General features: G+C 36.1%; 1 protein-coding gene across 2 annotated transcripts in view; it reads right to left on the reverse strand.

Moving 5' to 3' along the window:
* Nucleotides 1–24,705, reverse strand: part of AFG1L (AFG1 like ATPase) — a 58,590-nt gene that overhangs the window by 29,711 nt on the left and 4,174 nt on the right. For both annotated transcript variants that reach the window (XM_080615210.1, XM_080615209.1), the window contains exons 2-7: nucleotides 23,644–23,867; nucleotides 15,737–15,788; nucleotides 15,003–15,104; nucleotides 13,546–13,676; nucleotides 8,062–8,161; nucleotides 5,153–5,211 (exon numbers count right to left, since the gene is read on the reverse strand). In XM_080615210.1, the coding sequence (XP_080471336.1) occupies nucleotides 5,153–5,211; nucleotides 8,062–8,161; nucleotides 13,546–13,676; nucleotides 15,003–15,104; nucleotides 15,737–15,788; nucleotides 23,644–23,867 (668 nt within the window). The remainder of the gene's footprint in view (nucleotides 1–5,152; nucleotides 5,212–8,061; nucleotides 8,162–13,545; nucleotides 13,677–15,002; nucleotides 15,105–15,736; nucleotides 15,789–23,643; nucleotides 23,868–24,705) is intronic.

Here is a 24,705-nt window from a genome sequence, read left to right on the forward strand (position 1 = left end):
AACCACAATGACTCTTCTTACATCAAAGCGGTTTCACCACTAGGGTTTTTTTTTTTTCCTCTGAAATTTATTCAAGCCAAGGGCAGGGAGACAACAATTCATACACACTAATTACACCTAATTATCTATTCCTTTTTTTTTTTCCCCCCTTTCCACCAGCTTCAGCCAGTGCTATTTGCTATCTGGGTTTCTCACAACCTCCCCTTGCCCTGTCCGTCCAACTCAACAGCAAAGTCTTTGAAGAAAACAGTTGTGGCTTCTTAGAATTTTAACAATATAAGGTTCAACTCAAATTAAATTATTCTATTATTAGTTTTGACACATTTATGTGTTAAATATGAAGGCCTCTTTGTTAATTTGGCAAATTCCTCACATCTCTTCGTGGCTAGAATTGCCGGTAACACCCTCTCTTGTAGGAGCTTCTTCTCATGCTTTCTTTTCATGATCTAAATGAAATGTTTATTGGATTAAAGTTCTTCTCTGCAGACCTCCATGGTGGCCTGTGACAAAGAGCTTAAAAGCTTTATTAATTGGCTCAGGCTTTTTGGGGGGGTGCAGGACCTCATTTCACATTACATCACAAGCAAATAAAACTGACGCGTGTAATTAGACTAATTTACCCTGATATAGCAGGAATCAACTATTCCATATCTACAATATGCTTTGATTTATTCATTTTAATCAAGGAGTAACCAAACCAAGCAAGAACTCAGGAAATCCTTAACAATCAAAAGCAGTGAGAAGGCAGGGAGCCCAACACTGAGCAACTCTTTTATCCTAAGGTAAAGTTTTGATCTGTACCTAAATAAACAGTCTAGAAGCAAGCAAGTGTAAGACAGACACAGAAGGTAAGCAAACCAAACAACTTAAAATCTAGTGAAAGCACTAAGGCAATAGGTACGTTATAAAATACTAACAGTTAACTGCTCTAAACTACAGAATTCAAATAACCCTTGTGTTTAAATTTAACACACACACACACAGGCTTAGAAGGCTGAACGCCGAAAGTGCTGGTAACTTCTAATCTGACACCTTGCTTTCTATATGCAATATTTTGTTAGTTGACACTTACAGATTTGTCAAACTGAAATTACCCAGAAATTATACGGATGTTCAGCAAAAAATACTTGCAATCATGCTCTATTTTTTATTTTTACTTTTTCTATGTTTAATTAGGTACACTTCACAAAAGATGAGTACTTCTATTACTTGCAGAAAGAACAAGAACAAATGCTCCTTCTACTTAGGAGTTTGCTTGGTTACATACTAAGAAGGGAAACAAAAGGCCCAACATCTTCAGTAATGAAAAAGTCAATTGATAGGCGAAGCCATCACAATATCAAAGGCCTAATCCCTGCAATTCTGACTCAGGTGACAGTTCACAAGGGTCAGAGTGGCTGACACTGACCTCAAAAGCAGGTTTTAACTATTCAACATACTGAAAGCTGCTGGGCTATCACACCATTAGACTGGAACAAACTGACAAATCAATTTCATCAAGGAGATGACTTTTTTTTGCGGGGGCAGTAAGAAGGGGGTAAAAGAGGCAGATCCGCCAATCAACAAACCCCTGCATTTCTCACACAGGTGGTTGGACAAAAGCTGACTGCACCATCAAAGACATTTTACATCTACCCAATGCCTTTGTACAAAACTAACTCCCACAATTTCCCTAGGGACAGCTGTAAATGGTTTAAACAAGTATTTTTCACGTATTCGAACTTAAGTCATTGAAAAGTGAAAACACTTTTAAATTCCTCCATTTCCTGCTTTGTAAGAAAGGTTATGTTTTAATTAAAACCAGAGCAGGCAACAATGGCAATAAATAATCACTGACATATTTTGAGAAATACAGTGAACAATAGAGCGTATAAAAATACACTGCTTTCTGTTTGAGATGAGTGTACAATGCCTATGGTTAGAAGTCTTTTTAACCAAATAGTTTTAAAATAAATAATTATTTGGTCCCTAACAGCAGAAGAAAAAAAGAAGTTCACTACAGAAAGCTTACAGTAATTTCATGTCCTCCTGACAATACTGACAACAGGTTTTTGGTTGATTCTAAGCAAAATGTGGGTAGTCAAAGCAAACATTTTATTTTAGAACTGTACCTTTAAAAGGTATCCTCAGGCTGTGAAATGCTCTAAAACTTCCCGACCTTCAGTTAGAATTTAGTGCAGTGCAGGTCTGGTGCATGAAGAAAACCTGACAAAATGCAGAAGTTACATATTTGGCATTTTTGACTCAGCCTGATGTTTTACAGCTACACACTATGGTTCCAGGAAACCTTTGGAAACTCAACAACTGCTCATTTAAGGTACAGACTCGACACAAACAGTTTAAGGAGCTTTCCTTCCTGACTGCTCAGAGAATGAAGCATTGGAACTAGCCACTGAATTAGAATCAGGATTCCAGAACACTCAATGGTTGATGCAAATGTCTTCATTAAATATCTGCATAAACTAAAACGTGCCAAAACTACTGCAAACCAGTAAATTAAAGAGCCTCACTTCAGCTCTTACATCAAGTTGTTAGAAGTGAGTGGGATGTGTGGGAGTGTTGATCTGGTTGAGGGCCGGAAGGCTCTGCAGAGGTATATGGGCACACTGTGTCAACTGGCTGAGGCCAACTGCTTGAGGTTCAACAAGGCCAGGGCAGTGATCATCCCCTGTACTCAGTACTGATGAGGCTGCACATCAAATGCTGTGTTCAGTTCTGTGGCCCTCAGTACAAGAAAGACATTGAGGTGCTGGAGCAGGTCCAGAGAAGGGCAATGGAGCTGGTGCAGGGTCTGGAGCACAAGTCCTGAGAGGAATGGAGTTGTTTAGCCTGGAAAAAAGACGGCTCAGGGGGGACCTCACTGCTCTCTGCAGCCACTCTGCAGCGAGGAGGTGGCTGTTCTCTTCTCACAAGTAAGAAGTGGTAGGACAAGAGAAAATGGCCTCAAGTTGCACCAGGGAAGGTTTAGGCTGAGCATTAGGAAAAATTTCTTCACCAAGAGGGTTGTCAATTACTGGAACAGGCTGCCCAGGGCAGTGAAGGAGTCACCATCCCTGGAGGGATTTAAAACGTGTAGATGTGACACATTAAGGACATGGTTTCGTGGTGGACTTGGCAGTGCTAGGTTAGTGGTTGGCCTTGATCTTAAAGTTCTTTCCAACCCCGATGATTCTGTGATTCTACAATTCTAAGATACATAGCTTTATTTGTAAACCAGTTTCAAAATGTTTAGAAAATTTTTCTATTTCTTACTGGTTTAGATCAACAATTTGTGGAGTATTTCTGCTCTGAGCACTTGCCCAAAGTAACAGTGAGCAGTGATTGTGTTTCTCTGCAAGAACTGCCTTTGTTTAAAAAAAAAAAAAAAAAAAAATGGAAAAAAATCACTTAGGAGTTCCATGCACTTTAAGATGCTCAGTTAGAAATCCTGCAGGATTACAAGCGCAATCAGAAGGGCCTGAATCTAATTGCAATTATAGAATTAAAAGATTTTCCTCCTTAATACTTATCTCTGTAAAGCTCTATCTCTGCAAAATTTCATGACCTGAAGAAGCACTCCTCTCTGTTGCAGAAACTAAGCCCTCCCATAAAGAATTCCCAAAGAATTTTATCCACAACAACAAACTGATAACTGAGAGGTTTTTCCTGCTTATGAAAACTACTCCCTTTAGTGACAGAACTAAGGAATCACTGAAACATTAGATCTCACACTACGTAAGATTTCAAAAGATCAGAACACTGACAAGGTTCAGAATTGGGCAGGGTACAAGCACAGGGCGGGAAATGCTGCCAATAGTCTTACTGGCCTGCCCAACTACACAAACCTGAAGCTTTTCTGCAGCTACCAGCTGGAGGATTTGTAGCTTTTCATGGCCTCAAAAAGTGGAATTTATCAATTGCACCTCCCACTGCAGGCATTCAGCAATCACTTGTCCTCAGTAATCTACCACCTAGAAAGGCAATACAGACAAACTTTGCAAGGTAACTGTATCTTCCATAGAGCGCTATTTCACTTTTTGCTTATTCCACAGAAACTGGTTTTTAGTTGTCTTTGTAAGAAATAGGACCCCAAATACAGACACTGGAATTATATTGTCTGAAGAAAATAAAATCAACAACAAAATTAAGGATGAGCATGGATAACTCTAGATCTAGGAAAGAAACCACTTCTTTTCATCATTTGAAGACAAGGAAAGATTTTTATATAGCAGTTACCAGGGTATCTGGTGACTATGCATTCCATGTACGAGGAACAGAAACAGCCTGAAATCTATTTCAAGTGAAGCACCTCGTCACAGAAATGTACTGTAAATACTTTCCCTTCGTCCCATGTTCCCAAGAATTTTAAAGGAATTTAAAGCTCCTGTGCTGAACTTGAACTACTTTTAGTTCTAAAGCATTATTTTGAGACTTATGGCCATAGAAGTTAATTTCCAAAACAAACAAACAAAACCAACCCACCCATTCACCCCCAATAAACTCTAAACAAAAGCCCTGCAGGAGGCTCTGAGCCCAGAGAAAACTAAGACAGGAGCAGTTCAAGCTGTCAAAGCCACTGTCAGGGAACAGGTTAGATGAGACTGACACTACTACAGACACACACCGCTGGACGTGAGCTAAAGGCAGAGAAGACAGTAAGCGGACTCTAGGAAGCTGTCTTCAGAACTGCTACTCGTTGAACATTATGTGAAACCTCACAAATACCCATTCAGAAAACCACTTACATGAGAAAGACCCAGAAACAAGGTAATTGAGGGGTACATACCAGACACTACTTTCTTTACACCAACAAAACACCAGGTTTTGTAGCATAACAAATGCAAGATATCCACAAGTACAACACAGCATAGCTGTCAGAGGAATACTGTATTACACGGCATATGCACACCAGTAGAAAGTCTAATCCGAAAAATTTTTGTTACTTCAGTCAAAAAGATAACTTTCTGTCATACTAAAAATATCCAGCTTTCAAAACATGTTAATTGTAGACAGAAAGAGTTCTTTTTGCCTTACCTTCAATTATTTTCACCCCGAACAGTTAAAGCATATACATCTTATCTGGAAACTAGCATCAAAGCAATCCTGTACAAATTTCTAATTTATTAATACAGCAGGGAAAACTGAAAAGCATTTAACAAGTGACTCTCCTTACCTTCAGCACAGCAATGAATGGTACAAAATTAGCTCTCTGAAGACCATTTTTATAGAGATCTGAAAGAAAGGAAATCAGTACCATTTTGATACTTAGTCTTAATAACAATGTCAGCTTGTCTTTTAGTCTGGCAAATAAAACTCGGCATTGCTAGAGAGAGAAGGGACAAAAGGCAGAAGAGGAGAGCTAAAACTGATTTCTTTTTTTTGCTGTATGAAAATTCAGTACATTCTTAAGGAAGAATGGAACATCCTGAAAAACTCTGAAAAAGGCAGCAAACGAAAGATGACTTCAATCTCTACCGACGTATAACTGATTTTAGCAAAAGAAGTAAGGACATAAAAAAGATTTGTAATGCTGAGTAAACATTGGTACAACTATAAGGCCAAAATTATGCAACTGCTAAGTCCCGAGTGTTTGGCAGAGGGGAAAAACCGAATGTCAACTAAAAATACATTCTCTGAGTTTCCAAAGTTTGCATCATTCTGGTTCAGTGTACTGTGGTACACTTTATCTTCTAGCAATTCTACCAGGCAAACCTCGCTTTCCAAAGTGAGAAAAAGGGTCATCCCTAAGGCCAAAACAATAAAAAGAAAATTAAATTAATATGTAAACTTATGCAAAGTTACTAAAAATAACACTGAAGTAAAAAAAAAATTACATAACAAAATGCAGATCCACACTCAAAGAAAATACAAATTAATAAAAACAAACCATAAAGCAGCATTTTCTATCTTATTTATCTCTAAATTTTATAGAGTATACACTGCTTCTCTGGAGACTATCCAACTGCCCAACATGTTCATAACAGAATGACTTCTTTGAAAGTGTTATCACTTCAAAGCTATAAGGGGCTGCTCTGTTTCATTAATATTCGGAAGCCTTATAAGAAGGCAGTACAGCACCTATGACTGACTGAAGGAAAAAATAAAAGAACAAAGGCACTCAGCTGACTTGTCACCAAAATTCCCCACAAAGACCACACCAGATTGTTAATACAACCTATATTCCCTGTGCTGCCTAAAGGCTACAAACAGGCTGAAGTTTTTATGCCCTACCAACACTTCATGGTGGACAAAAGACACAGTATGCATGAGAAACTAACAGGACATCTACAAAATGGTTTTCACAAAATTGGATACGCACATTGAAACATTTAGGAAAATTATCAGTGAAGGTGATTCCGCACCCTAATTACTAGCAAAAGTGTATTAAGCCACATATTATTCTCATTCATAATTCTGCAAATCATGATAGCTATACATTTGTTTAAAAAACAATCAATTGCATATTTACTTGCAAAAAACACTGAATATGTAACAGTACTATGAGACAGCTACTTCCATTAGTTCTTCTAGATAATAAGGCTGTGAGGTTTTGTACTATATCTGTTTTGTAAGAACGAGAAAAACAAGCAGCAATTTCGGTGAAGAAATGAAGCCAGGATTCCTCAAACACTGCACCTCAGTATTTCCCCTCATATTCCCTTGGGGAGGAAGTTTAATATGGTTAAGTGTATCACTAGTGGTCAGCAGCAGGGTACATCTGCTCTCTAATGAAAAAGCCACTGTTCCCCTTCGTATCCACAGGAAACAAATTAATTCAGCCTCAAACCTTGATGTAGTATACTACACTAACCCAACTCTCTTTCCTGCAGTAGGATTTCAGACACACACAGTGAGTAGTGAGAAGAGAATAAGTGACAGGCATTGACCAACATCTGGACTGCAAGATAGTTTAGTTGTGGAGATGCCATTCTTGACATCGTCTGTTGGGTAGCTAGTACAAGTGGATGACTTTCAGGTTGACACAGTGACTTAATATGTACTAAAAAATAAAAGCCCTGTATGATGATAATGGTCACAGATTGACATCTCAGTTCAGTAAGTGGGATACAATCCCCAAGTTAAGATAAAAATCTCTCCTGAACTTGAAAGAGTAGTGCTTCAAAAAACACAAGGATGGCTCCAAACTGCCATCCAGTTTATCTGTAGTTAACCCAACTACAGCAGTTATGATTTCATCTTGTTTGCTTAAACAAGAAAAATAAACCAAGGGGAAGTGACTTCCTCCTCTAGTAAAAACATGAGTGTTTTCTTCTCTCTCTCTCCCCTTCAGATAGACTGCACTGCAAATCTTTAGTGATCCTCTCACTCAATCTGGGTAGAAAAATTAACTGTAGTTACAGTTAATACTGCAACTCTTCAGTATTTTTTGCAAACATTTGAAATTAACCAATCTAAAGTGTCATAAAAGTTGCAAGATATCATACTACTCTATAACAAACCCTTTTCTCCTATACAAAAAAATACAATTACTGTTTGGTTAAAACCCATACAGATTTCAGGACTTTGTAGGAGAATCGATCCAGCTCATTACTCTACACTTAAAAATATAGTTAGCAATGGAAATAACTCTCCACCTAAGTAATTCCCAGTGAGCGATCTCAAACCAGGCCAAGTGTGACATCTTCATAAGGGGTTCTCCTTTAAGCTAGTGGATCAAGTCTGCAAGCTTCCGAGTTAGAAACCAGGAAAGAATGTACTCTCATTTACCCTCTCTTTTGCAGAATATGATCTTTTCCTATCATCCAAAACCAGGGCAGTATTTTACCTCTCCTCAACTCCCCTGTCCCCAAATACCCTTCCTCTGGTTAGAGGAGATCAGAAAACACAGAAGGCATCTGGAGGAAAGGAATGGCTTGAGTTGGAGGGAAGGAAGAAATACCTCTTAGTGAAAAACCTCTCTTCCTTAAGAACACAAAAAACCCGGACAAATTGGAGTATCTCAGATTCTTGCAGACTAGAGAGTTTATTAGTATTAAACACCGTATTGACTTCAATACAATTGTTTTACAAGTTACTGCCATTCACTGTATTTGGATAATATTGGTAACATGTTTGTTTTACCTTCTGGAGGCCTGTTAGATGTTGCCACAACGACAACCCCATTTTGGAACAGATTTTCAAAAAGCTGCTTCAGAATCATGGCATCAGCAATGTCAGTGACCTGTAGAAGACAACACATTTGTTTTATCTTGCTTTCAGCTTCTGCCGCAATAGATCTGCAAGTGGCTTTGTAGCTAGGAAAAACGCTTGTTAGTGAAAGCCATGGAGAAAGATTCTAATTATTGCTTGGTGAGAAAAAATAAGAGGGATAATTAATAAGCAGTGAATGCACCACAGCCTTTCAAAACTTGCCCGCTCTTTATTGCGGAACTCCACCATTTCTTTACCAATTGCTAAATGATTCCATGTTAACTTCTATTATAAAACTACAGGTGGGAGACAGAGAAAACAGATCTAAACATTTAAGAGGCCTAATTAATTAGAAACAACATGAAAAAACAGGAGACAGAAAGAAAATACACACCGGCTGTTTTACATTTCTATTACCTTTGAGGCAAAGGTTTGCAGAGGTGAATTTAAATGGTCATGGGACTTCAGAAATAAAGACAAGTAGCCAACTATACATAATCAGCTGCTGTTGAAAATAGAATGATATGACATAGATACTATTGTGTGATTGTTGCAAAAAACAATTCAACAGATGGCCCATCACAAAAATAAGCAATTTCATTGTTCTTTTTAAGTGCCTTCTATTACTGTCCATGAATAATCAAAAGGCAGGCAGTCACTTCCAGCACAGTCAGCCTCTTCTAACCTTCAGGCACAAAACACGAAGAAAAAAAAAAAAGGGTGTGACAAGTGATACTGGGGGGAGAGGGGAAGGGAGGAATAAGATGACTAAAAATCAGCCATGAAGTAAAATTTCTTTCAATATCTAAGTTTAGCTTAAAGAACCTGCTTTACAGCACCAAGAAATAAAAAGAAACAGAAACCACTCTGTACTGTACTAATGAAAATAAAAATAAATAAATTAAAAAAAAAAATTTCTCTGAAAATCCTATTGTTACAACAGCAACTTATATTTTACAGGAGTTCACCGGCTGCGATCATCAACATTAAGTAAGCCATTCCTATTATTGTTACACTTGTTTCTCCCACATTCCCTCTGATTATTATCTAGACACTTGTTGCATTTTAACTTACCAAAACAGACCCCAGTTCTGAGGAAATAAAACAGTGATGGCATCCTGAGAGCTACATACACTCATTACCCAACAGACTGACAGGCTGCTATGCTTTCGCCAGTTTACATGTGTATGTTGTGATAGTAATACACCTACAGGAAGGCTATTTAACCCAGTCTAATTTTTAACCCTACTCCACCACCACCCACTCCCTATCATTCCCCATTTCTAAATGATCTTTCTGGGCAGCAGAAATTCTACAGAATTCTACACTAAAGACAGTAAGAGACTTAGGTTACATTTGACAGCTAGTTTGGAAGCCATAATGTTCATAAGGAACTATATGTAAACACCTGTTCATGCAAAGATTTCTTCCAATTAGTTCCATGGAATACATTAATACAGATTATTTTCTTCTTTTTTCAAAACCAAACTTTTACACAATCAGTAACACACCCCTCAGATCTGCACATCTGTGATCAGATCCAACATTCCAAAAAGCATTGTCATAGTTCACTATTACAGTATATGTCTAATATATCTGCTTATAATTTATTTCTTCTGAACACTGAAATTTAGGAACTTCCCCTGTTCTTAAAAACAAGACACACAGGGAATCCGTATACATGCGCACTGTAGGGGTAACCGGATTTCCTGTATCACAAAGCAAAGCTAATAACCAGGTTTTAAAAACGTATTCTGCAAACTATGCTGTTCCAAACTTCTTTGTTTAAAAATCCTATAAAGCATGCTACCCTCAAAAAACAGGCAGGGAAAGAATATTAGTCCTCACATAAAAGAAAAGTATTAATAACATTCTCTTATTAACTAGAACTGTAATTTGATGTGGAATTCTGATGTTTTCAATTTCATTAAAAAACCCCAAAACTCTCAAAAAGTTCCATCAAAAAGCAAGAGCCATTTTCAGACCTGGCATGCAAATATGAGCTCTTGTTTCTAATACAGCTTGAGAAAGACAGAAAATTTCTACAAAGTAAAGCAGGTAGAAGACAGTAACTAAAGTATTGTCATTTCTCATGTTTTTTACTGTATCCAGCATTCATTGCAAGACAGAACAAAAGCAGAGGCTACAAATTACCAATAAGGAGAGCCTGCTAATGGAGAGAATGGAGACATTTCATTAGCATTAAAGAGAAAAGATTTTTCTGACCTAGTGCTGCTTTCCCATTATGACTCATTTAAAAAAAAAGGAAAAAATAATTAAAAAAAAAAAAAAAAGGATAAAAAAAGTTAAAAACCCACTAGACTAATAGTTAATTTACATGTGTAAGTGCCTGAGACTCAGTCAGCCACTGATTGGTACAGTTCCACGCAATGAATGACAAACATGAGCATGTATTATGAGCAATTAGTATTAGCACAAAAATAAGAGACTAATTTTTATTAGAGTCTTTTAATAGCATGCAGGTTAGTAAAAACTCCCTAAATTGTAGTTTGCTTTAAGTCTAAGTGGTACTGATGGTACATAAAGACTTAGACTGTATATCCTTCAGCTTACCAAAAAGTAGGGATTCTGTTTTCATTATCAATAGAACGAACACAGGGTAGAGTCACACACTGAAATTAGAGCTCCTAATTATCTGTGTATAGTTATTTGATTGCTAAACAATAACTAGGATCTTTTCATGGCCAACCTCTGTGTTCTGAAAAATCAAAATTAGAATTAAAAATTGCTTAAATTCTATATTTTTTTCTACAAAATGAGGACACATTTTTTAGAATGGCAGAAGATCTTTTGATTTAAAAAAATACTTTCATACTTACAATAAACTGTATGGCAAAGATCAGTAATAAGTAGCAATGCTTTAATAACGTGACAGCCTGTGGGTTAGGCAAATGCTGACAAAATCTGCTTCAAAAAGGACAAACTCAGAAGCTTAGTGCCATCCCGCAGTATTTGCAGAAAGAAACACTTTAGAAATAATTGGGTGGGTTTTTAATACAATATTGTGGAAAACAGAACACTACTTTTAAAAGTACCAAAATATTTTTCTATGGCAATTCATCAAATCTCCACTTGTTCAACAGTCCTCCAGGCTTCGCGAGAAGATTCACTTCAGAGTATTTCTGTTTAGCTTTAGCCCACTGTCAAAGAGGAATATGCAACCTCAGCAATGCTTTTGTCTTCTGAAGTTCTGCATTCTGTTTCCTCTGAAATATGAACATTAACAATACTCTTTGCTGTCCCTGTCACAATATCACTCATCCGTGTGCCTGATCTCAAGACAAACAAACAAATGTTTTCAGCTCTTTTTTTTTTTTTTTTTTCCAAACAGGTATTTAAAAGCAGGGTTTAAAGCAAATCTCAATCATTTTCTGATCTGCCCTCTACACAAGTGTTTTGTCGAAGTCATAAAGACCCAGCTTGATTCCCACCTGTCAAAACAGACAGCAGCTTAGTCTTGCAAGTTAGAGCAGTGTATGTTCTGAGTCTCCAGCTCCTTACAGTTTTCTTTTAATCTAATTCTTTAAATCTGAGTACTGAATGTTGCAGTGAAACGTAGCCATTACCTCCATGGGGGAAATGAGCTGCAAACATCCTGAATTAGATTTGGCTCATTATCAACTGTGTCAATTATCAACTATTATCAATCCTTATTAACTGTCACCATGTGAGCTGGTTTTCCAGTCACTGCACTACCTTATGGCTATTTATGCAGAAAGTTTCCCAGAAAGCAGAAAGAATCCCAAATTCAGTGCCTTCTGCAAAATTTCAGAAAGCTGGGACTGCTCTTCAGCAGGCAAAGCCTGCATAGCGTTCCATGCTACAGAAAACCCATCAAGAAATTTAGCTGTTCAGAAATCTGTTAATTTAGAACATTATTACACCCAGAACAAGTAGATTTTAAACATTCACATAAGAATACTAAGTCTAAGATACACATTTTAGAGAACAGTTCTTTCTCAGCTGTGACACATGGGAAAAAACAGGTGATTTTTACAACTGAAGTGATTGATGTACCTCAAGCAAGTCAGCAGAGGGAGCAGGCAACCAATTTAGAATCACAAAATACCAGAGTCTCTTCCCCCTAAAATGTGGGCACATGACAGGCTGGAAACACAGCAACACCAGGGAAGGAAAGCAGGTACCTACACTAACACATGGTACAGCAAAGATGCCTCTATCTACCACTTGAATATCTGATGTCACGACAGTTAACACTCCTCCCTGCCTTCTCCAAACTTTCCCATTTCTTCGTAGTATAAATACAATGGTCTCTGTAGTTAGATTTTAAACTGCAAGTTTTGGATGCCCAGCATTCATATTCACTAGATAAAGTACAATTTAAGTGATCAAGCAACTCCTCCCAATCTGAAACCTTAGATCAAAGGATTACCCCTTTGTTGAAAAATGCAGGAGTAACTTGAACCAAGAACACCTACTTCTTTACAGCTACAAATATCCCCATCATGGGAGCTGATCATAAAATGGTTATTTTCTCAGGTGCACAGGCATGTAAAATAATAGCTAGGAGATATAAATTGCTCTATTTCAGTAATGTATTAATTTAATAGCATAACAGACAATTCACAGTTGGTGATTTGAGAACTAACACAGGTCTGGTTTTATCTTGCTCTGCATTTTCTCTCTGAATAAAAAAACATTTCAGCTGATGAGAGATACCCAATACCTCTTTAACCTCTCTCCTAAAAATTTTATAAAGCAATTTTTACACCTAAATTTGTGACATGCCCTTAAAACACAATTCACAAGCTGTGCAAAACAAATGAAAAAACAAGTTAGCTTGGGCAAAGATCATTTTACGAGTTTATTTTTAAACTTCACATATAATTCAATAAAAGTTTCTTACAATGTTAGCTATGTTGATATAATCTGGCACTGCCATGCCGAAGGCTCCAATAAATCTAGGAAAGAATTTAGGTTGAATTTGACATGTTATTCCCACATCCTTAATCACACTGAGACAATTTTGTTGCATTATGTGAACTACAGCAAAGACCAGACATGCCAAGCAAGTATCAGGCAGCTACTTCCCTGGGCACTGTACAGGCGTAGTACAGGCTGATGGTTCCTGTTCTGAAATACTCATAAGCCTCTCACGAAACTCCAATACCCACTTGTATGACCAGTAACTAGACTGGAAAACGAAAGCACTATGAGGGCACTTACACCACCAATTTACATCTTATCTCCTGGAAAAAAAAAACCCAAACAAATAAACCAACATCATCCTCAAAACTGTGAAGTGACTTCTATAGTTCACTACTGGCCAGTGATTCAAATACTATATTAGCAGTAAAAAGTGTCATATTTTAAGATCAAAAGTAATTTTATGAAGTTTCCCTTGAAGTGAAGGAACAACCTCTGATTTCTTACCTGAAATTCATCAAAACATAAAAGAGCAGCCTCTTCACTTATTTCCTCTGCTACTGGAGCAATTGGGTCATATGATTTGGCCATAAATCCTGCCTTTCTTTTTGGCAAGCTCTGCTTAAGGCGATGTATTCCTGAGTTAATAAAACAGACAAATATTTCTTATTTCATTTTCTAAGACAGGGAAAAAAAATTATTTAGCTATTAAATAAAAAGTAGCCTAGTCCACTAAAAATAAGAATGCTTCAAATTTAGTCCAATTTCAAGAGAGGAAAACAGTTTTCAACCACACCCAGGCAACAATTAAAAGATCACGTAATTCTGTGATTTGTATTTTCTTGTTTAGAAACAAAAAACAAAGAACCTTTTTACACTATACTTCATCTTTCAAAAACTGATATAAATTACAGTTTTATCTTGCCTCAATTCATTACCTTAGTTTCAGTTTCACTTTGTAACTTGGCATTTTCTGTATTAACTTTCTCTCAGTGAAGAACCCTTACAGTGTTTACAAACCAATGGCACAGCTCTGTGCATTGCATGCTCTGAAGATATACTCAGAATGCATTTAGTTAAAAAAACCTCAGACACAGCAACACAGTTATATCTTATAATGTAAAGATGATAATGCTGACACAAAGTATGATTACTACATTCATACTTCACTGTCTCATGGGTTGTTTTAGTAAGAAGCTACCTTTGTTACGATTAAGCATAAATGACAACAAATGGAAACAGAAAATCTCAACAGTAACCCAAAAATGATATAAAAGTGGGCACTAAATGTGGCAGAAGTTGTTTACACTTCCCAAGAAAAATGTAACTGTCGCAACAACTCTACCTTACAGCATTATTTAACAATTTCACAGCATTTTAAAGTCACAGAATTTAGATAAGAGCCAAACCTTAAAATATCTCAGTCAGAATGAAGCACCTTATTCACCTTGTGAGAAAAATTTTCTGAAACTAAAGATGAACTTCCTTCTATTATTTTTTCCTCTATATTACTGATAGTATTACTAAGTTTGCCAACCAGAACAGCTCTCATTCACCCGTGCATTTACACCTGATTTAGTTATTGCTTATTCAAAATACTAACTGAATTTAACCTTTACTGTTTCAGTTTTAGCAATTGCCTTCTTTGGATTGCATGTAAGCTAATTGGTAACTGGAAAACTTTTAGTTAAGGATTTAATCCTAAATATACACCCAAATTTTCTACACAATCAAGTATAAAGAAATCTTTGAGAAAAGATACTTGAGAAATAATACACAACCAATATCTAGTCTGATGTAACAGACAATGCTAAAATCCTTCACCTTCTCTCCTATTTTTTACTTTTTTCGCTTAAATACTTAAATAAAGTTACGATGATTCATATGAATATGAGAATGAGACAGACTTTTTTATAAATACTGTATTTCATAAAATTCTCATAAATACCTGTGTCTGCACTTACTCTGATGTACATCTAGCATGAAGCCATGAAAATGGACTCTCTTTTTCTTTTCTATTTCTAAGTGAGAATAGAACATGTCCATCACCATTGTCTTTCCTGTGCCTTCAAATAAAAACAAAAATCAAAAAAGAAAAACCCCAACAGGTTGTTAATTTAAGAACAGCATGTACTGATTACAATAATGATTGTTCGTTAGCTTTGAACTAATGAAACTATACACTTCCACAGAATAAAGTACAAGCCCAGACTGTTTGTGAAGAACAGTTATATTTTCTGTTCAAAAACTTGGAACAACTGCATTTTTATTTTTCTGTTTTAAAACTTTGATCCATAAAAAGATGACCCAAAGGTCACACAAAAGGCTCTGTACACATCTAGAAAACATCCTTAGTATTTCCTTCTGAAACGCCAGCATGTTTTCATGCTGTACTGTTGCAATTAGAATACATAAATTCTCTCAGTGGTGCTCTCAATTACTTACCAAATTGTTAAATTGCATTCTTAAATATTAATAAAGCTGAAAAAAATACATATGGTAACGCAGTTGAATCCAACAGTTTACAGCATCAGAGTGTAACTGTATGAAATAACATCATAATGTGGAAGAACACTAATCCTGGAAAATTCATTAAAGCAATAATGCTACATAAGCATAAAGCTTTTAGACACTTCAGAATTTGAATAAACATGCATTTCAAGAAAATTCTATTGGAACTGATGAAACTGAAACTTACCAACATCTCCATAGACATAAAGACCTTTTGGGGGGGTGTTTTTTGCAAAGAACTGGAAATCAAGAGGAAAAAGAATAAATACGAATATGGCATAAAATAAAAGCAAGGATATTGCTGTGGTAAAAAAAAGTAGCTACACTTAACTACCAAAGTAGCACTGGCTAGCAAAGCGTAACCTTGAATAAATCATCAGCTCAGAACTGGTAAGCAATCTTAACATTACATTTGTGCAAATTCTATAAAAAAAGCCAAACACACATGCAGGGGCTGGGTTGGGGTTGGTTTTTTTTTTCTTGTTCAGGTCATTGTTGAAATATCCCCATCCCCAGTCCTAGCACATATGCCTTTTACTGCAACACATATAAAAAGATTAAATGTATCCAATACATCATCAATCATCAAAACAAATCCTTTTCCTCATGAAGCCATTTGAGCAGTCAGCCCTAGGAAAAAGGATAGAGAATCAAGCAGTATTGTAGTATTCATAGATATATACACTATACAGTTACTAAAACAGCTCTTCTTAAGATATAAACCATTAGGAATTAGAAAATCAGTATTGCAAAGCCAGTGAGCATTGTAGGTCCCTTTTCTCTCCACTCTGAATCTTAAATGCAGAATCATCTCTAGTTTAAACATGATTAAAATCAATGGAGTCACAGTAAAAATAGGGACCTAATTTATTATTTTTTTTTCAAAGTAAGTTACGTTTATCTTGAATGAATACTTCTTAAGAATTTTTAGTCTCTTAATATTACTCAGGACATATGACACCTGTTGGTTTATTCTATTTTATTCAAACTTGTATTTTTATAGCAAAACTTGAAATAACATCAAGACTTTAAATTTGAAAAAGTCCACCTCCACCCCAGTACTCTGCATAGCCCTTCCAAGTATAATTCTAATAAGAAACAGCTTCTAAAAACTGGAAATCTTAACAAAATTCTCATCAAATCCATGAAAGCAAATTGGTATCCACAAAAAACACTGCAGAAGAGTATGTGGTTATTTTAAAGTGCTCCACTTTCAGAGTTCTATGAGCTGAGCCAAAACAGAGGAAAATTAAAATTGCAGCCCTGTGGTCTCATTTGGAGCTGGGTAATTGCTGAACAACTTGAATCTAAAGCACTTTTCAAAATACAGTGCCATGTTAAAGAAATGAGAGAGTCAGTAGCAAAACACCAATTAAACGTGAAAGAAAATATATGACCAAAGGTAGAAGGATATTTAATACCAGCCTATTCAGAAAACAAGCAAGCATAGCTCTTATATAAGACCCACTTATAGATTTAATTTAGAGTTATATTGGTCGGATCATCAAAAATCTGTGTCATCAATCTGTGGCTGAACAGGGTTTCAGAATGTCTGAAACCATTCCATTAATAGACAAGGCTGCAACTATTTGCTAGTGCTCCAAAAGCACTGCAAGGCAACTTCATTGACAAACATTTTTCAGTGTGTACTTTTTAAGAGTTTGCACTCATTAATACTATGATGCTCAAAGTTACACAGCAAAGAAAAGAAAAATAGAAAAAAAATTAAAACGAGATATTTGTAAGAATTTATTTACTTTTAATTTGAGATTAACAATCATTGTAACAAGACTACCACATTAAAGGTATTACCTAAAACACTGCATATCAATGTGATTTGCAGTTTCACAAGGAATGACAATAAAACTGGAAAACAAATCAATGTTTAGGTTAGTGCTTTACCTCTCTTTGTAAAAGTTATAGAACCAGAACAAGTATTAATGCCTCCATTTTTATACTATTTTATTAATTGCAAAGTGTTTATTAATTACATTTAACCATCTTGACATTTGTCTTTTTAGGCATACTTTATTACTCCATTTCTAGAAAACATGCTACAGAAAAAGTGTGGCTTTTGTCTAAAGGAAACAATTATAATGGCTGAGCTCCATAACAGTCGACTTCTGGTTGATTTAATAAATTGATTTTTTTTTTCCCTGTGAATACAGCAATTTTTAAGAGATATCTGTTGGTAAAAATAAATGGATGGATACAGTGGCAGATCCAAACAAACTTGCTGAAGCTAATCATTTCCAAACGCAAATCAAATGCCAGAAAAACTCTTACCCTCTTTGAGCAATTAAAAAAGTTTGTTTTACAAGTACTTCTGTCAGAAGTGACACTATCGACACCTTTAGGTACCCATTTCCTCAATCCTGTCAGGTATCGTATAACACTAAGAATTTATTTTTATATTTTTGGGTTGGTTTGGGGTTTTTTTTTTGGTTGGTTGGTTTTGTTTTTAACAAATATTTTATTTTAAAAAGTAAACTCCATTGGTAGATTTTTAATACTGAAACTCAGACATCCTACCAGTTTCAAGCTATTCTGCATGATCATAAAATGGATTATTTGTTATTATGTATTTTTTAATTATTCTCATGCATCTTCGGAAGCCTGAAAGTTGTGTAAGAAAAAGAGCAACTTTAACTAGGATTTCTGATAAAATCCAGACAATGCTCTTGGCTCAAGTTAGAGCACAGCAAGCAGTCAAAAAAGTCAATGGTACATGGGGGTGAAGAAAGCAGATGACTGATCTTAGTTTCATTGAAACACATACTCTAAAAGAAACTGAGGGGAGATCTAACACAGAAGATCCTCCAGTTACCCTAAAATAAGGCCAAACTTACTTATTTCAGGGAGGAAAGAGGGAGATGTAAGAAGACAAACTAAATAAATGAGCTCCTCCTTGCTCCTCACTTCCATGTTATCCTGAGGTGTATTTGCGGCCTCAGTATAACCATGTTCAATTGGTTGACAATAGATTTGCTTTTGCAACAATGGTAAGATTTTAAGATGCTAAAGCTAATACTTGAAATGTACAAAAGATATTAAAGGATGCACAAAAATTCTGTTTGAAGGGGAAAATTTTGAAATCCTTATATATGTATTTTGAATGGTCCACATCCTTTCAAATGAGGGCATCACCACACCTGTAAAATCCCTTGAGCCTTCCAAGTTTCTTAATTCCTGTAACATTTTTTATCCCACAATAATTTAAGACAGCGTAACTTAAGTGCTTCACCAAGTTTCATTATCATCAGGACATGCTACGTACAGCAGGAGCTCTTTCACAGATCAGTTGACTTGCACACTTTTCTTTGAAAATCATTCATGAGCTAAAACATTTACAATTGCACAAATTGATACACACACGAGTGTCCCCAGACTTACAGAATTCTCTTCTCTACTATCAAAATGGTTTTGCACACTTCTGTTTCAAAACTGCATGTCGTGCTTTGATCCTACTGCATCAGATTTTTCTTTTTTTGTTTAAACTGCACTTTAATCAATCAATATCCTACCTCACCTACGGAATTATATTGGTCAAAACATCTCCTTCATTCTGACAACTTCCTATTCTTTACTAAATATGTTCAACAATGTGCACTGTTTTCCCACTTTCTCCCATGCTCGTTACCTCACACACCAGAAGCAAGCAACTCATTTCCTGGGAACATTTACACTTTGATTTGAAAAATTTTCAATTAAAAACACACATCAATACTAAGATGGTTAATTAAAACATGCAAAATTCAAAAGATGAGCCTCCAAACAGCAGATTTTTTTTAACACTAACAAAACTGCTTCTTTTTCCCACTTCTCAGGCCTCCTTTTTGGTTGCTGTTGTAGCTGAAGACATTTTCAAGGTCTTCAGTGGTGTTTACTATTGTTCATACCTCTTTTGAAAACATTACCTCACTTATAATTGAGCTTATTTCAAGTCATTAGTACAGCAACTCAACAACTCTTAAGATGTCCCAATTGGTATTATTTTGAAAAGCTAGAGATCTGAAATGACTATGCAAACTCTTACATCCTTGAACTTCAATTCAGAGGATCTCAAAATATCTCAATATAAAAGGCCATGCTTTCACCAAGCTCAAGATCAAAGTCATTGTTCAAATTACAGTAATTCTGAAAAACAGAAACCTACTTGGTTTGCAGCAAGACTAATTGTCTTTTCTACTCAAAGTCATCCTATGCTGATGCCCCCCCTCAAAAAACATAATAAAAAATAGAGAGTTTTATTATCATAAAGGAAACGGCTGGTGTGGTGTCGTCCCTGTCATATCCTTTCCCATCCCGCCCCAGACTACTGATTACAGAAAGCTTTGCCCTGTGAGGTAATGCAAGTCTCTTACACAAACACTGAAATGTTTCCATTTTACCTGATAAAAGTATTTGTTCCCTAATTCTACTTCTACCATATTTTTAGTGAATAAAACTATTTAGATAGAAAGTGACAAATTAAGAACAGAACTAAAACCAAAGCAGACCATTCTTGTCATAGTTCAGAAGGTTTTATTTCTGGAATAACTATTACTTAGGAAGAGGCTTCTGCAAATGTATCATGAAAGAAATCAGGCAATAAAATAAGGAATATCAGACTACAGAAGAGGCTTTTCTCCCTCTTTCTTTCCCCTTTTCTTCACTACAACTTCTCAACCACATTCTTCTCAGTGGCAGAGCCAGGAAAAATAACATGCCTGAAATGCCAAGCACCACTATTTTGCTGAAAAAGCAAAAAGTCAATCTACAAATTACTATGTGTAACTTATTAAAGTGTTCGACTTATTTCCAAAAAGTCCTTAAGTAATTTACATCAGTTTAATTTACAGCTGTTAAAACTCCTTAAGTACAAAACACTAAGCAAAACCAATGTCAATCATTTTATCATAAAAACAATTGAACATCTATAGCATAAGGTTTATCGTCTACTTCCTAGTGTATTCAGAGTTTCAAAGTAGCGCACCTTCATGGGAGGAGAGTGACAACACTATTCACTAATACAGGATTTACCTGCACCCTTTTATCATTAGTACTTCCTGGAGATGCTTTGCTAATTACAGGAACTCCTTCTGCTCAAAAGCCTACACAAATCCTGTTCAACCCAGGCCAGTTCCAGAGAGCACTGCCCACCACCTCTTCTTGGCACAAAAAGCCTTTAGCTCTAATCTCCAAAACTAAACCAAGCCTGCAGCAGCATCCCTACCCTGAAAGTCTACCACAGAAAAACATACATTTTGCTTACTTAGAAAACTTGATAGATACAGATATATGATAAACATGATGCCACTGTCTTGAGCTGGTACAGTGCTAGAGGCCTATGATTTTACCAAGTACCTAGTCAAAGCTGTGACTGATTCTGGGAAAAACTTTCATTAAAGACGTTGATTACAACTTTGCTGAAGCAAAACTTGGCCTGCACTAGAATTTAAATGATATTTATTTGGCTTCATTTCACACCAAGAGGGACTCTGTTTGAACAAGCAAATAAATTCCTAAAAGACAGCAGAAGAGAAAAAGTTGTTGCAACTTCTCCTCCATCATTAATCACAATTTGATTTAATAACACAAACTAGCAGGCTTTAAAAGATTTACACAAATCTCATTGCTCTCCTCCTTTTCTGGGGTTTTGATACGTGGCACAGCACTATAGTGCTCAACCTGGTTATCAGTCTTCTTAAGGTTTATACAGAGATATCAATTTGTAACAGAAAAATCTCAAAATGCAGTAACACTTATCTCAATAGCAAGTAGTTCTACAGCCGCTTCTCAGTAAGTATGGCATTAGTTCCCAGGTATGCAGCAATTTTTAAAAGCTGGTTTAAAAATAAAGCATGGAATTGAAGCAATGTTAAATAAGAGCACCACTCTCAGGAAAGAGAGGAGCACTTTAAAGAAACTAGGGAAAAACATATTCTCAACCTAAAAAATGGCATTTGACTTCTCCCCTTAACAAAGTGTCAGTCTAGCTTTACTGTGATTAGCTCTGTTATACAGGGACAAAGTAGCATCACAATTTCCTAAATAGAATACGATTAGTATTTGTTCTCTGCAATAGAGACTTTCCTCCCTATTCATGCTTTGCAATCAAAGAAACAGTAAATAAAAAACCTACATAATGCTTTATCTACAAAGCTATTACTAGACAACTGCTCTAACAACTATAATGATTCAGGGCACTCCAGTTAACGCAAGTCAGCTCTCAAAACTATTCTCAAAGACAGCACTCTTAGAACAGAATATCTATATGTCCAAAACAATTTACTAGAAAAGATCAAAATGCTCTAGCCTTTGATAGAAACACCAGCACCTTCATCATAACTTTTTTTTCTGAAGAATGAAAATGAGTAAAAGTCTGGCAGTATGCCCGAAAGATAATGCTTTTTCTCATACCAGTGTTCTTTTCTCCACTTCTTTTTTTTCACGCCTTGAAGCCAAGATTATATATTATAATATAGCATAAAGGGCAGAGGACAGCATTTATGTAAATAGACAGAGTACCGCCATTTAGAGGCACTTGAGCCCTGTAGCTCTGGCTTTCGTGATCTCATGCTTCATCATTTAGGTTTGCCATGCAAACAGAATACAGTATCTGTGCTAGGTATAGGATAATTTGGGGTTGTAACAGGAAATGTATGGGTAGGTAACAAGTTCAGTAGAGTTATTTAGATTTATGCCCCTCAGGTGTGTTGCATAATGGATGCTGAGAAAGGCTGACATGGATATTTATAAGCAAGGCCTGCAGCTGACAGCATACGTTGACTGTAAATGTGAAAATTACTCCTGATAAAAAATAAAAACAAAAGTGGGGCAAGAGAAACAGAGAAAGAAAAAGGAAAACACCCAGTGGTGGACTGGGAAGAGTAATGACAGCTTCTGAACATCCTTCTCTTAGGGATAGGAGGGCATCTCTCCAGTGCAGACAGGGAAAGTAAAGATGATGATGGCAATGAATATTTGGCCATGCTTTTTTCCCAGCGCTATACTTTTATTATACTCAGTCAAACACCCTGTTCTTGTTTCCCCTCACAATGTTTGTCATAAAATATTTATGCTGACTGGAGTGTTACTAAGGTGCAAATGAAGCATATTCACAGGTTATTCAGCTTCTGTGCACATCTATAATTGAATAAAATTTACCAAGTAATTAAATGTCTTATCTGCTTTGCTGAGCACTGTGTTTGGTCTTCTGGGATTTAAACTCAAATCTACAAAACAAGAGGCAAGGAAAGCTGAAGGCTGATTCTCACACCAGTTCTAGGTGCTTCCCATGAGAACCTGTCATAACAATGCTATCAATATTCGCAGCTGCAAGGCCACAACAGCAACAGTCTCAGAATACAGGCATGAGAACAAGACATGAAAAATACTGCTACAGAGGCTCTGGAAAACATTTCATCAACAGCTTCAGGGGAAAGTTACAGAGATGCAACAGCAGCATATCACCATGACTAATGCTAAGGCACTAGAGTTGCTAAGGCACTGAGCAAAACAGGTATGTCTGAATTTCTGCTAATCCATTGAAAAGGAGCTGTGATGTTCCCAAAACCACAACTAGGGTGCAGATCACACCTCTTCTTCTTCCCTTACCTCACCTAGAGACTAACAACACTGGAAAATACAGATTGTCTGATTGATGTTATGATGTTTTGCAAAGCTAAATTATTTAGACTTTGCTGGCTAATTTCATTTGTGGAAGATCTGTTAGAACAGAAAACATTAGCATTCAGTACATGTAACCAAAATACGTATGTGTTATACGCAGTCTAGGCCCCTCTCTCCTGCAGTAAAATGACATTTTTGGAAAGGCAGGCAGTGGACATAACCGAATCCATATCAGATTTTCTTATACAATTATTTCCATAATATGATGGGAGTCATATTTAATGGGGTTACTTCTAGAGTGCCACTGGAATTTTACAAACCAAAAAAGGAAAGAACAGAGATCCAAACATGAAGAATGAGCTAACTGTAAAAACTCAGCTGCAAAAATAAGATCCATGTTAATTACAGAAATTTCTGTATTTCAATCATATTCTTATGAGAAAATATAAATAAATAAAAAATTATCATTATAAACCTCACCTTTGACAGAAGATTTTTTGAACTGATGCTGTAGCCTTTAAGGCTCTCGTGCAACTTCTGCAGGTGCTGCACAACTTTTCTTTGATGCTCATCATTCTTCAGCTCTTTTTGCTTAATCAGAAAGTCATAATGTTCTAAAGGTCCACTGCAAACCAATAAAGCTCTGGCATTAGCATCTGCAGGAGTACCAGAGACTGTCTTCTCATCTGCCTCAGCTGTGTATGCTGTAAAATGAAAAGAAGGCAACTCATAGAGATGTTTTGAAAAGCACCCTTCTGTATTCATAAACAACATACATTCTTAACAGTTAATGTAAAGATGTATATACGTTACTTACTTATACAACCACTAAAGCACATTACCCCTTGTTTTTCAGTAAACCAACTTCTAACTTCAGCAGTAAACACCACTAATAGTATGTTTTAACATTTATTTTTATTATTAATAAGCACATACACTAAAAAGTCCAGCTGGAGCGTTGGTAAGATTTGTATGAGAAGTTGCAAAAGAAGTTTTGATCTTTTTTCTTTTTGTTTTGTTTCGTCAAACTGGGACAAAACCATTAAAAAATTTCAAAGTACATTTCTCTGAACAGATTAATCCATTAAACAGAGGTGGGCTAAACTACACAGAAAGTATTTAGAAGCCTGCAAACAGGAGAGCAAACAGGAATTCTGTAAGAAAGCTGAAATGAAAGAGTCAAAGAGCACACTAAGCAAGGCAATAGCTGTGAAGCCCTGCAATGCCACAGCCTGCTCTGCTGGTATTATCTTCTGCCTAGAAGATAATTTCTGCCCAAGGAGGAATTCTGTTTGCAAAGAAAAAAAAAACAAAAAAAACCAAACCAAACCAAACAAAAAAAAAACAAACAAACAAACAAACAAAAAAAAAAAAAAAAAAACAAAAAAAAACAAAAAACACAACAAAAAAAAACCAAACCAGAATTGCTGGACATAAAATGAAATAAAAGGAAAGAATATACAGGATTACAGAGAAGACTTGCTACATCAGTAAAAAGCTGCTTAATACCTTCCTTGCTTCCACTGTCAACAACTGTAACAC

This window comes from Psittacula echo (genome assembly GCF_963264785.1).
Source record: "Psittacula echo genome assembly, chromosome: 4".
Classification (NCBI taxonomy): Eukaryota; Metazoa; Chordata; class Aves; order Psittaciformes; family Psittacidae; genus Psittacula; species Psittacula echo.